The sequence below is a fragment of the Vigna unguiculata genome, chromosome 1 (genome assembly GCF_037176805.1).
Source record: "Vigna unguiculata cultivar grain cowpea cultivar isolate G323 ecotype 2 chromosome 1, ASM3717680v1, whole genome shotgun sequence".
Lineage (NCBI taxonomy): Eukaryota > Viridiplantae > Streptophyta > Magnoliopsida > Fabales > Fabaceae > Vigna > Vigna unguiculata.
Genome location: NC_140792.1, coordinates 30,722,600 through 30,737,230, shown reverse-complemented (window position 1 = coordinate 30,737,230; position 14,631 = coordinate 30,722,600). Strand labels below are relative to the sequence as shown.

The 14,631-nt window shown below is 34.7% G+C and overlaps 1 protein-coding gene across 2 annotated transcripts in view; it reads left to right on the top strand.

Moving 5' to 3' along the window:
• LOC114180169 (uncharacterized) overlaps positions 1–13,737 on the top strand; it is a 31,387-nt gene extending 17,650 nt beyond the window's left edge. For both annotated transcript variants that reach the window (XM_028066508.2, XM_028066509.2), the window contains 5 exons: positions 1,018–1,173; positions 1,278–1,434; positions 10,594–10,745; positions 10,829–10,864; positions 12,458–13,737. In XM_028066508.2, the coding sequence (XP_027922309.2) occupies positions 1,018–1,173; positions 1,278–1,434; positions 10,594–10,745; positions 10,829–10,864; positions 12,458–13,231 (1,275 nt within the window). In that variant the 3' untranslated portion in view covers positions 13,232–13,737. The remainder of the gene's footprint in view (positions 1–1,017; positions 1,174–1,277; positions 1,435–10,593; positions 10,746–10,828; positions 10,865–12,457) is intronic.
• The last annotated feature ends 894 nt before the right edge of the window (positions 13,738–14,631 follow it).

Below are 14,631 nucleotides of genomic sequence, written 5' to 3'. Positions count from 1 at the left end.
CATTAATGGGTGGTTCGATAGTGGGTGAAATGATATGCTTAACAAACACAAATCTTGCTAGGATAGGCTCTAGTCTGACTTTGATATAATGTTGAATAGTATATGTTTTGAATGTATTGTGTGTCTAATGTAGACCACATAGTATATATTTATACTATTTTACATAATCAATTAGAATAAAAATATTAATGCAATTAAATTTGATCTTTTTGAAAGGAAAATTTAAATAAGTTGTGCTAAAATATAAATTTTAAAAACATAATCATTTACAAAAATAACTTCAATCTCATACGTCTAAATAAAAAAATAGAAATATTTGAAATCAAAATTTAAATGATTCTTCCATGATTAATATATTTTTCACTAATAGTTTTATTTTGATCACTTGAAATTAAAAAAAGAAATACTCAAATAAAATTCTTTAATAATTATTAGGGTATAGTGGATACCTACAGGTCGGATATCATGACACCTTACTTGGCTTATCAAAAAGCAAAAAGCGAGTAATTAAATATCCATTCCCATTACCTGTGGATATCCATTAAAGATATGTATTTAGCATCACTCACATATTTTACCTTCGGAAATATGCGGGTATGAATTTTTTTTGTCATCTGTAGGTGTATTTAAGGTCGTCAGCCAAACATCTAGCATTTACCATGGCTCTAAAAACAGATTTTAATCAATGATTATTGTTAGAGCTCAATTAATCCTAATTGGACAAATTCTAGTTAAAATAGTGAATTTAAACTTAATTATAATTCAAGAAATCTAAAATTAAGTGTTTTTAATGTGATTGAAAGTGTACTCATACTGAACATCCATTAGAGGGTCGGGGCTTGGTTGTAATCCATTAATGTTTGGTTGTTAGCCATAAGTTACTAACCCTTAATTTCTAAATTTTTTTTGTCATTCATCTTATCATTTAGTATTTTTTAAGATGACATTTCATTCATTTATATTTCCTTTTTGTTTGAATCTTTTTTGATGTTGGTGTGTTGGATTGTATTTTAATAGGTTCAAGTATGGGAGGAGAGGAAGGTTTTTGGTTCACGACTTCAAGGTCTTAAGGATGAAATAATAATAATGGGTAAGGTTCCCCCTCCATCTACAAGCAATGGAAAGATTTCAAATTCTATCAAGATAGCGAAGAGGGATGCCCACGTGAGAATAGTAAGCAAGTTGCAATAGCACGTCTGAGTTTGATCTGTTGCCTGTTTGATGCTTTGATATTTCTGATTTTGAGATGTGTCAATGCTTGGTCATCTTCAATGCAGAAACTGGCTGTTGGGTGTTTGCCAGAGAAAATACTTTCTGCCTTTCAGCCTGTTCTTGATGAACATCTTAATGAGGAAGCTGCTTTAAAAAACTGCAGTGCTTCTGTTCATGGTGTGGGTAAAGTTGTGGAAGATGTTGAAAATACATTGTCTCAAGGTAAGAATATTTCTAGAGTGACTCAATATGTTCTGCCGTCTACTCTAGCTTGACTGATGGAAACATTTCTGTTAAATGGATGAAATTTTTCTAAATTACTTGCATCTATGAAATGATGATGAATCTTTTTATTTTTATTTTCTTGGTATAATTCTCCAGGACTAACTGTAGATGGTTTTGGGAGAAGGGTTATTATAACTGAAATACTAATTTTAAAATGTAAAAATATTATGTAGAAAATTTGAATTCTTAGGTTGTACTTGGTTGTGACTGAAAGAATAAAGAAAATTAGAAGTAATAGGCCTTGAAGGGGAATGGATTCCCTCCTGTGAAAAAAAAAACAGAGATTCTTAAGTGTGATTGTAACACTTCATATTAAAATGTTGATTTTAACACTTGACTTCAATGGATAACCAACGCTTGGTGAGTTTTTTTTTTTTTTCGTAGTTGATGTATATTATGTTGAAAGGATTGCGCATCCTTTATTTATAATATTTCAAAGTATAATATTGGGAGACTTAATTATGACCAATAATTGAGAATGTCTCTAATTATGGGTTATACATATTTTCCTATTTACTAAGATAAAATCATATTTTTTACATATTATATACTTTTGCGTACTACGCCTCAAAGATTAGAAAACAATATAGAGACAAAATGTAGACTAAGACCTTTTTTTCTGTGTTCTTTCAAGAATTGTCAACTCTGAACGCAAACATCATCTTACAAAGGAAAACTCTTCCTTTCACACAGGGCATTTCCTGTCTTAACAACTAGACTTTTTTACCCAAATGGTGGTTTAACAAATAAATTACGAGAATGGGTAAATTTTATTTTTATTACAGCTTTTTGGGTGAGTCATGCATGGTGGGGACAACTTTAGGTTAAGAAGTCGTGCCTCATGCAAACGATTCCAAAAGAGTGCTGAAAGTAAAGTCTTGTCTTGTCTTGGGAGAACGACTCTATTTTTTATTTTCTTTCTGAAAATCAAAAGTTGTTGAAGGGGAAGACGACTTCAGAGTAGAAAGTCGTCGTGCACTAGAACAACTTTCAATTTAGAGTATAAAATTAAAAGTCGTGCTATATATGACAACTTTGGTAGAAATTTTCCGATGAAGAATTTGTGCCCAGGGGGGATAACATTCATTTTAATGTGATTAATCATAAGTCGTGCAAACCAAAGACGACTTTAGGACAATGCTTTTTACATGGAAGTCATCCCCAGGGGTCAATGATCTTCAATTTGGTTTTATGAAATTATAAGTCATCCCTTTGTAACACAACTTTGGCTGAAACATGCAATGAAGAAGTCGTTTTGGGTGGTAATGACTTTTCTGTATTTTATTTTTAAAACCAAGAGCTGGTCTGTAAAGGTTTATTCTTTGATTTATTATATATGAAAGTTAGGTGGAAGTTATTTTAACCAAATATATTTAATAAGTAATTAGTAGGGGAAATTTTAGGAAGAGTTCGTGACTCACTGTGGGTGTAACTCGGTGTTGGAGACTGTGTGAAAGGGTGCCCATGGTGGTGTGGCCTATGTATGCAGAGCAAAAGCTGAACAAGGTGATTTTGGTGGAGGAAATGAAGGTGGGTTTGGGTGTGAAGGTGAGTTTTGGTGGAATGAATAATATTAAGTTTAGCAAAGTGTGATTCAGCATAAAAGCTGCTGATATCTTTCTGAATAAAGAATGAGTAGGTGTGGTAGTTGCTGTAAATTATTGTATGCATATTTCCCCTTAAATCATTTTCCACTTGCACGACTTCTAATTAGAAATACGAAATTAAAAGTTGTTTTCCGCTGTAAAGGTTTTCTTGTTTTTGAATCTTCCCTGAACTCGTGCACATGCAGCACGACTTCCAATTGCATGAAAAACAATTGAAAAGTGTGATGACTGACAACTTCTTCAGTTTGATGTTCCAACTACATAACTCGTGTTGATGGGGCACGACTTCTAATTTCATACACTAAATTAAAATTCGTGTGCAGCGCGCCTTCTTCACATATACAATTTCACTCAAGTCGTCTTTCTCTTCAATGACTTCTTTGAAATCGTGTGCATGGGGCACAACTTCTTTACTTAGTATCGTCCCTCCCATGCACGACTTACCCAAAAGCTGTAATAAAAATAGAACATGCCCATTCTTGCAATTTGTTTTGCAAAACTGTACCATTGAGATAAAAAACCCGAACTAAAACTCTCTTAACCAACACCCCACACTATAAGACTACATATATACTTTCTCAAAATGTCTCACCTCCCATAACAACCAACTTCTTAATTTTTTTTTATTTTTAAATTTCTTTTTGTTAGATATATTATTGCATTTTATGTTAAGTACGGAAACATGGATATTGTTTGATATTGATAGATACTATTGATATTGTTTGATATTGGTAGATACTATTGATATTGTTTGTAATAATATTTTCTATTTACCATATTTATGTTTGGTTCCCATATATACTTGTATCATTATTCATTATAAATATATTACTCTATGTGTATTTTAGACATAATGGAGATTATTCCTATGCATAGTTTTACTATATTTAACATGGTATCAGAGCCATGGGTTAGAGCCTGTCATAGTGAGATTTGCGTTTGTTAGGCACATCATTCCATCCCTTATCGGGCCGCTATCAGACCATCCAGTAATGTTTAGTCCCACGCATAAGATGTATATATCTCAGTGTGGGGGTGTGTTGGAAGTCCTATATTGACTAGAGATAAAACCAATTTAGAGTCTACATGTGGGTGCAAACCTCATCTTACAAGCCAAATTTGTAGGGTTGAGTTAGGCTTAAAGTCCACTTTTTAACACACTTTTCGTCCCCTCTCATTACTTCCCTTCCTAAGATACCCTCTGCTATTGGAACAACCTTGTCCCCAAGGTTGAATTCTAGAAATTGGTCTTTTATGGTGGAAATATTTTCCCATGTGGCCGCTTTGAAACCACCCACCTACCATTGCACTAGTACCTGTTTATTGGCTCACCTTGGTGTTGGATAGTCTGGTAGACCTCTTATATGTAAGCATTATAGTAGTACTTGTTGACAATTTTTTTAATCAATTTGGCAGTTTTAATGTTTTAGTAGGGGGAAGCATAAATGCCTTTAGGCGAGGACAACATAAAGTAGGAAAGGGTAGACCAAGCTCTCAGTAACTTGGGAGGTGCATTGTTCATGGTGTTGTTTTGTTTCAGTTTCTGTGTTCTATGTAATCTAGTATTACAGTACCAGTCCTAGGGAATAGAAGTTAGTACCTATTTCTATACCAATTGTTTTCTATCAATTGGTATCAGAGCAACCAGTTCTAGGGACCATTGATGGTGAAAACGCAGAACATGGAAGGGTGGAGGCAAAGTTAGTACCTATTTCTATACCAATTGTTTTTTATCAATTGGTATTAGAGCAATCAGTTCTAGGGACCATTGATGGTGACAACACGGAACATGGAAGTGAGGGTGGAGGAATTGGAGCAGGGGGCTTGAAGGCTTGTTGGCGATGTGTGAAACTATAGCCAAGACTGCTGAACAATTAAATGAGGGAAGTGTAGTAAAACCTTCTACTACTTCTTGAGGAAGAAGTTTTAGGAGTCTCATTGATGTAGAACTCTAGGAGAAGTCTCGATAGGGGTTGTGTTTTAGGTGTGATGAAAAGTTCAATCCATAGAAGATGTGATGATCACAGAATCCTTCCTGAAGGAAGGGTCTCAAATTTCCCACATTATTAGAAGAATGAAATTGAAAGGGTGGTAGATGATATGCTCAAAGCTAACATCATTAGACCGAGTATCCGTCCTTACTTTTGCCCCATCATTTTGGTGAAAAAGAAAGATGGTGAGTGGCGATTTTTGTGTGGATTATTCGGCTCTTAACAAGATCATTATATCAGATAAATTTCATATTGCTATCATTGATTAATTGCTTGTTGAATTGGACTCACCAATTCATCAAGGACGTTCAAGGACATTATGAAGGACAAGATCACTCATGAAGGACCTTATGAGTTTGTTGTCATGCCTCTCGCACTCACGAATCCCCTTCCACTTTTCAATTTCTCATGAACGAGCTACTCGAGCCGTTTTTGAGGAAATTTGTTTTAGTTCTTTGATGATATTCTAATTTATAGTAGGAGTGAGGAGGAACACCATCAACATCTAAGGGTTGTATTGGCATTATTGAAGGATAACAAATTATTTGCCAACAAGAAGAAATATAATTTTTATCAATATCATTTGGTGTACTTAAGTCATATAATTTACAAACAGGGAGTAACAGCAGACCAAAGAAAAGTTGAATTTATGTTGGATCGGCCAATGCTAAAAGATTTGAAAGTTGAGGGTTTTTTTGGGCTTGATAGGTTACTATAGAAGATTTTTCAAAGATTATGGCAAGATAACCCAACCTTTAACTCAACTGCTGAAGAAGGATAACTTTAAGTGGAAAGAAAAAGCCCTAACAACAATGGAAAAGTTAAAAATCTTGGTGGCATACTTGCCTATTTTGACCGTCCCTGATTTCTCTGAGACTTTTATTATAAAGACGGATGTTTGCAACCAAGGGATAGGGGCTGTTTTAAAGCAGGAGGGCTGGCCAATGGCTTTTCTCATTCAGACACACTCAACACGGGCCCAATCCAAGTCTGTTCATGAAAGAGAATTAATGGCTATTGTGTTGGCGATATAGAAATAGTGCCACGACTCGTTGGGAAGACATTTTATCATTATTACGGATCAGAAAACCTCAAGTTTTTATAATGGGAAAAGGGTGATGAGCGAGGAATATATCAAATGGAATTCTAAAGTTATGAGTTTGGATTATCATCCAGGCAAGGAGAATGAAGAATGGGGTGGCTGATGCTCTCTTCAGAAAAATGACATTTTTAACTTTGTCAACAATTCACTTTGACCAATTCGATGATAGGGATTTGAAATTTATCAAGACCCTCATCTCTAAGGAATTATTCAATGACCCAAGATCCAACTTCTCATCCAGGTTATAATTTTTAAAATCAGAAGTTGTTTTATAAGGGGTGGTTAATGTTTACAAAAGGGTCTTGTAGAAATCCCTTGTTATTTCAAGACTTTCACAACTCAACTACGGGGGACATTATGGGTTTTTCAGAACATATAAAAGAATTTCAGCGGTGTTTGGAAGTCAAGAAGACAAGGTGACTCTTTTTGGGGGACATTATGCACCTGTTTCCTTTTTTTCACCTCGAGGACAAGGTGACTCTCTTTGGGGAGAGAATTGTTAGACTCTTATAAGTAAGCATTATAAGTGGAGAAACTAGAAGTAAGGTTTTGCAAGGGCTGCAGTAAATAGGACAGTTATTGTAGTTGTTGTTGACAGTTTTCTTAATCAATTTGGCAGCTTTAATGTTTTAGTCTGGGGCAAGCATAACTGCCTTTAGGCAGTTACGAGAACAGCAGAAAAATGGAAAGGGTAGGAGGAGAAAAAAGAAAGAGATAGACTGGAGAGAAAATCAGGAAAGGGAGAGACCAAGCTCTGTGAATTGGAAGGTGCATTGTTCATGGTGTTGTTTTGTTTCCGTTTCGGAGTTCTATGCAGTTTGGTATTACAGTACCAGTCCTAGTGAATATAATTCAGTACCTATTTCTATACCAGTTGGTTTTTATCATAGTCCTTCTATCCAAAATCTGACTTGGGAAAAAAAATCAAAATTTGTCCCTGTATTTTGGTAGTTCTCTCTTGAATGGATGAGTTCCTACAACTAGTTTCAATTGATATGCATGTAAAATTGGATCTATGCGAGAAGCCTGGGGAAGTTGTAACCAATAAGCCACAGGCCGCACTTGTTTGAGTACAACAAATGAACTGTAGTATCGTGCTGACAATTTTGGGTGTAATCGTGTAGGCATAGAAGTCTGTCAATGAGTGCAAATTTTTAGGTACACCCAATCACCTACTTTAATCTGTGATGGTTTCTTGCAACAATCAAAAAATTTAACCATCTGTCCTTGTGCTCTATCTAAATGAAATTTGAGCTGTTTGAGGGCTTCATCTCTAGTCATTACGTCCTATGCTACATCTTCCACAACCGTTTTCACCGATAATGGCAGAGAAGAAAAATAAGCACTAGTTAACACCATTCAAGCATTACACTTTCAAAGCAGAGTTAAAATTATTGGGAAGAACTTGTCCTCAGTGCTGCATATATGATGAATAGATTTCCCTCACATATACTAGAGAACAAAAGTTCTATTGAAACCCTAAAAACCTTTTTCCCTCACTTTTAAGATCTCAAATGGCCTCATTCCTAGAATGTTTGGGTGCACAACTTGTGTACATATCCACAACCAAATTGGGATAAACTTGATCCCTATGCTGTTAGATTTGCCTTTCTTGGTTATTAAGCAACTCAAAACGGTTAGAAATGTTGTAGTAGCCCTTCCGCTAAAAAATTGTATATCTCCATCGATATCACCTTGGTTGAAACCAAGTATTTTTTCTCCAATGTTGGATCCAAAGAAGTTTTTTCATAATATTGTGATGACCACCTTGAAAACCCTTTGTTCTGTTATATACTCCAACTGAAGCCTCCAAAAGTGAACCAACAGCTGAGCAAATTAATTCTGGGAGAATTATAAATTGAAACTAATAATATCATTTATGCTATTGAACTGCAACTAGAAAATATGGGAAGAATTAGAGATTCAGCCCCAAGAGTTAGTTAGTACCTATAGTTTTCCAAGATTCAGCAATCCAATCCAATTTCTAAAACCTAAAACTACAGACAGAGTTGAACCAGAAACTGAGAAGACTCCAAACTCTCCAAATGACCATGATCTTCCAATAGCCATCAAAGAGGTATTACGAACTGCATAAAACAACCTTTCTATCCTTTATCAAATTATGCATCTCCAGATAGATTATTGGCTAACCATAAGAGGTTCATTGTTAGTTTGAAGTCTCTTGTTGTCCCTAACACTGTTACTGAAGCTTCGACCAAAAAGAATGGAAAGACGCCATGAAAGTGGAGATGGATGCATTGGAAAAAAAAACAGTACATGTGGAATAAGGCTGATGGGTCTATTGAAAGGTACAAAATAAGGTTGGTTGCAAAGGGATACACTCAAGCTTATGGAATAGATTACTAGGAGACTTTTGCACCAGTTACTAAGATTAATACTGTAAGGATTATTTTTTCCTTAGTTGCCGACTTTGATTAAAAATTTCTTTCTCCATAGGTATTTCGTCTGGATTAAAAAGTTGTTCAAACTGCAAAAGTCTATGGACTGAAACAGTCCCCTAAAGCTTGGTTTGGAAGATTCACAAAAGCTATGAAGGTATTGGCTACAAACAAAGTCAAGGAAATCACACTTTGTTTATTAAACATTTAGGGAAAGAGGGGGTAACAGAACTTCTAGTTTATGTTGATGATATTATACTGAATGGAAATTATGAAAAAGAAGAAAGAATTGAAACATGGACTAGTCCACGAATTTGAACTGAGAGATAGGAAGATTACAATATTCTTTAGGGATTGAAGTAGCCTACTCTAACCAAGGAATTTTCACATCTCAACAGAAATCTTTAATTGATTTGCTGGGAGAAACTGGGAAAGTTGGGTGCAGAGTAGTGTTAAGGCTGAAGAAGGAATCAGAAGTAGACAAAAAGACGTATCAGAGACTGGTTGGAAAATTAATATATTTGGCTCACACACAACCAGACATTGCTCATTAGTTAGTGTCATCAGTCAGTTTATGCATGAACTGAGGCAATTTCATCTTCAAGGTGCTTATAGAATTCTACATTACTTGAAGGGCAGCCCTGGCAACGGAGTACTATTCAAAAGAAATGGAAGACTAACACTTGAAGTTTAAACTGATGCAAGTTATGCAGGTTCTTTTGTTGATTGAAGATCAACAACTGAATGTTGTGCTTTCCTAGGTGGGTAGGTGGGAACTTAGTGGCATGGAGAAGCAAAAAACAGAATGTAGTGGCAAGATCATCAGTTGAATATGAAATTCAGGTCCATAGCACAATGGCTTAGTTATTATGGCTAAAAATTATCTTGGGTTAAATATGTTTTTTGTCCTTCAACTTTTAGTGAAAATTAGAATTGGTCCCTTTTGAAAACTTTGAACCAATTTGGTCCCTCAACTCTGTAAATGTGTGGATTTAGTCATTTTAACCAAATTTTATTAAGTTTATTTGATGTTTCAAACACATTTCATTATAGTATTTAAGTTTTTTTACACCGTTTGACATATGTTCGCTTCAATATTAGCTGAGAAATGCATTTGAAACACCGTTTCACATATTTATAAAGGCAAGGGACTAAATTGGTTCAAGGTTTCCAAGAGGGATTAATTTCAATTTTCACTAAAAAGACCAAAAACATATTTAACCCAAATTATCTTAGATGACTTGAAGATTAATTTGGAGGGACCCATGAAGCTCTAGCGTGATAATAAGTCAGCAATAGACATTGCACATAGTCGCATTCAGCATGATAGAACAAAACATAGAAATAAATAGACGCTTCATTAAGGAAAAATTAGGAGAAGGTTTATTATTCATGTGATACATTTCGTCCAAGCAACATGTGGCTGATGTGCTGACAAAAAGAGCTGACTACTTTAGACTTCCATAATCTCATAACTAAGCTGGGAATGGAGGACATTATTCCTCAGCTTGAGAGGCAGTGTTCAAATATGGGTGTAAATATTGCATATTTAATGTACAATAAATATAGATTGATTGGATAATAAATATAGATTTGTTTGTAAGAAATACCTAAAATTAAGGATTGGGATTAGGAGTTTATTTGGTAGTTTTGCTCCAGATTTAGAGTCTTTATGTCTGGAGTTTTATTTCCTTTTATTAGGATTTCATTTTTCCTTTAAATACCAATGTGTTGTTTCCTTTTTAGATCAAGAAAAGTAATTCGGTAATCATTGCTTACTGCCTACACATTTTTTTTCAAAATTATTGCCATACAAAGAATTCACTTTGTGCTGGTATATTGCACTTACCACCTGATTTTTAGAGCATGTCAAGGCTTGTTCCTACTTGATGACTCTTCTATATTTCAAGCAGAAGCTTTTATATGATTTCTATTGCTAGCCAAGCAATACTTTACTAAAATTAGTTAGGCTGACTATTGGTTGGATATCACATCAGGAAACCAGCTAGGATCCACTTTGGTGAACGACTTGCTCAATGACTTACAAGAGCAGGAAAAAAAGCTTAAGCAGTACATGGAGCAACTAGAAAAAGCTGAGGCTGCAAGGGATTCTTTGCTTTCTCAGCTTAAACACGCACTTCAGGAACAAGTATAGTCGTTTCTACAAGTATGCTTATGTTAAAAGACTGCAATTGATGATTGTTTACTAATCTAAATAAACTGCTTTTTCAGGAATCAAGGCAAGAGCTTGTTCACGCCCAGTTGCTTGTAAGAACAGCCTGTCTTTAATCTGTGCATTTGCTTTCTTGGTGTCTCTATCAGTATCACTCTTCCTAATTACAATATGATTTTAAGTGTTTGTTGGCACTTAATAACGTTCATTTCAAGCATTCTTAAGATTTCTGTCTTTTTTGGCTAGTATGTTACACTGACTAAGAAAGGGGAACACTTTTTCAATTTTGAACTGAAGACATATGTAGATTTCGTCAATATGGTCAATTGGTCACCTGACATAACACAATTAATTTTATTACTGAGATGATGGAAAATAGATAGGTTTACATGTCTTTAGTCCTTATAAAATTTTATTTTACTTTTCATTTCTGAAAAAGTTGAAATCTGGTTTTTGGTTCCTACTATTATGCAATACTTATATGTTTATGTGTTTATTGAAAGTTAGGTGATTATCCAACTTACGCCAGTTAGTGTTTTTGACATGATGTCAACATGTAATACTTTAAGTTTTTTTATAGATCCCTAAAATAAAAATAAATTTTACGGGTCACAAGTAATTTCATATTTTGGAATGACAAAAATCAAAGAAAAATATACATAGGGACCAAAACAAAATTTTAGTCATTTTATAGGAAAATAAAAACAAATTTTCTAAATTTTATAAGGAAGATAAACATTTTTTCTAAGGACCAAAATAAAAAATACTTTTTATAGATACTACTGTCGGTTGGTTGATTGAGCCCATGTATTTAAATTATGTTAGGAAATCTGGGCAAGATAAATATCTGAGATATTTACTAATGGGACATGAGTTAACTAAGTGAGTCTAACTTTGAGGTTCTTCAACTTGCCTAGTTTTATAACATTTCAGACTTTTTTTCTAGTGGCACTTTTTAGGACCAGACTGTATAAGTCTGCACTTTTAGGGACTAAATTAACAAATTGCCACTTTAAGAGACCAAATTGTATATTCACTATAACAGAAAATGTGTCTCAAGGAATCTCGAACTCTTTTTGTGAGCTTATTATTACTTGAATAAGTGACTCATGAAGTCACAATTGATATGCTAATCTTCCTTTTTAAATATATTTTACCTCCCACAATTGTTTGAGATTCTATGTTCTGCTTGTTTTGAAACTTTTTTCTGTTCAGTTATTGGCCTGGTTTAATTGTAGATAAATCAAGAAAAAAATAACTGTAGCTGGTTAACATCTGATAGGCGCAGTTTAAATTTTCTCTTTACATCCATGAGATATAACTTCTTAGTAACATTTTCCAAACTCGGGTGATATTTAAAAATTGCAACTTGACAGGAAATACTTCGAAGAAAAAATTGGTACATATAAAATGACACGCATAATTAATTTAAGTAGAATCTAGATAGTATATATTAGAAAATGTTAAAGAATATTAAAAAAGATATGTATAATTTAACTAATTCATTAGATTTTGTCTAAAATGTAAAGAAAGTTAGTATGTCATTCTCTAAGATAGGGTACACTTTACTAAGACCAATTACTCATCAAAAGGGTGTATTTGATGGTTAAATGTGTAACATTTTACTACTTATAAACTGATTCACGTGTATTTTATTCATATAAATTGATGGTTTTAATATTCTGAAGGTTGCACGAGGGCAGATCGAGAAAGCAGTTGGTATTAAGAAACGGCTTAACCAAGCAGCAGAAGCTGCAGATCCATCTCAGCCTGCATTCACCCAATCAGTACCATTTGCACCTTTCCAAACTACTGAAGATGATAACAAGAAAGCGAAGGAAGCAGCAGCTGCTGTTGCTGCTAAGCTTGCTGCCTCTGCATCCTCTGCCCAGATGCTTACATCTGTTTTCTGTTCTTTTGTAGCTGAAGAAGCTGCCTCCTTGAATGGGAGCTTAAATTCTACAGGATTTTCATCGGGATTACCTATTTTCAACCCAGAGAAAAGACCCAAACTTGAAAAACCAACACCTGTTCTTGATGTCAACAGTTCTGATATGACCAGCTCTTCCTTTTATGCTGCTCCTATACAACAGCCATCACTGGCAAGTGTACCAATTGCACCGTCAGTTGGCATGCAAACTGGGTCTCAAGCCAACCAGTTACAAGCTGCATTTGCTTCAGCACCCCCTCCCCCGCCTCATTCTTCAGCAAATCAACCATCAAACCAATATGTCCAATCAACTGGTTTGATGGCTGGGGGAATTCCTTATGGATATGGACCAAATGGCCTTCCACCTCCGCCTCCTTTGCCTCCGCATGTGGCAATGGGGTTGTCAATGCCTGGTAATCAATCGGCGCAGCAGCAACAGCAGGCTTCTCCGGGGGGATATTACCGGCCACCTGGCATAGGGTTTTATGGGCAAAGCCACCCCTCAACACCACCCCCGGTACCTAGGCAGTGAGCATGATTTGAAGATCATTGGCCAACATTGTTGAAAAACCTTGTAGCAAGATCATCCCTGGGAAATTGCTGTGTAATAATGTAAATTGTTAGAATTAGATGTGGCCAGAATTAATCTGTAGTCTCTTTACACTTCTGCCTTTTTCCGCCTGCTGTCTAAAGTCTGAGTAGTAGTAGGCTTTGATAGCAATAGTTGAGATCTACCTCAGCAGTTTTAACTGTTAAGAGAAAGAACCTCTTGGTGCCTTAAGTATTTATCTGAAACATCACGGAGGCCCTTGTTACGGTGCATGTGGACATCTTGTTTGTACGAAGCTGCCTATGGGGATAAACATTGGCAGATGGTGTTATTCACCTCTAGATCATTTTCAGCGCTTCACCTTTCTAACGCCTTCGAGGTTGGAATGTTAATGTAGATTAATACCAATTGACAAATGTTGATATTCTTATTGTCTGCTTGGTGTGTTAGGATCTTTGTTTATGCTTAGAGAAATTTGATTGACACTATCTAATACTCCCTTCCTGATTCCCCCTCACTCCTGTTAGACTAGTTATGAGTAATTTTTACTTGGTGCGTCCTATTCCTAAATTTGTGACTCGTGATTTTAACAAATAGATTAAAATGTGTTTCAAAGATGACGTCAGATTCAGTGTTGGTTGAACTCTTCACAAAGTTTTCAATGAAAGGACAACCATTTACCTACACACAACTACATGTGTTAGTTCATGAAAATAAAGTGATGATACCTCACTTTACATATTGTTGAAATTAACTGATTGACGTGAGGTGATTTTTAATTGATGGTTTCACCAAGTATTTTATTTTACCCATCATGTATCTAGCTTGATATGAAATGTAAAAGTTGAGATGAAGTCGTAGAAAATATGGATTTGATTTTTCATATGGAAGTGTATTTTATACTTTAATATGTAGTTTTATCAATACTAGTTGATTTTTTTTATGAATGATTGCAAATACACTTGGTATTTAAAAAGTATATCGCACTTTAAAAGTAAATTTTAAAAAAATATCTTAAAGTGTTTGTTTCAAGTTATAGTGACAAAGAAATACGGATGAGAATTAAATTATTCATTAAGGGTGCATTCAGTGGAAGATAAATATCTTTTTGTGTGTGGTCATGACTTTTGCAAGTCTTTAATTTCAATAATTATGATTTTCTTAATGTTTAATTATAACTAAATACTTTTTATACATTAAATTATGTTCTAAATGTAACATGGTATTCTTACTATATCAAAACCCCTTTCTCAATTAAAAGTTGTATTCTCAAATCTTTCGGGAATAATTTTTAAAATCTGAAACTTCTGTTAAACAACCAGATTTGGAAGTGTTATAAGAAAAAGTCTAATACGACCTGATGCACGCTAAACAGATAAGAC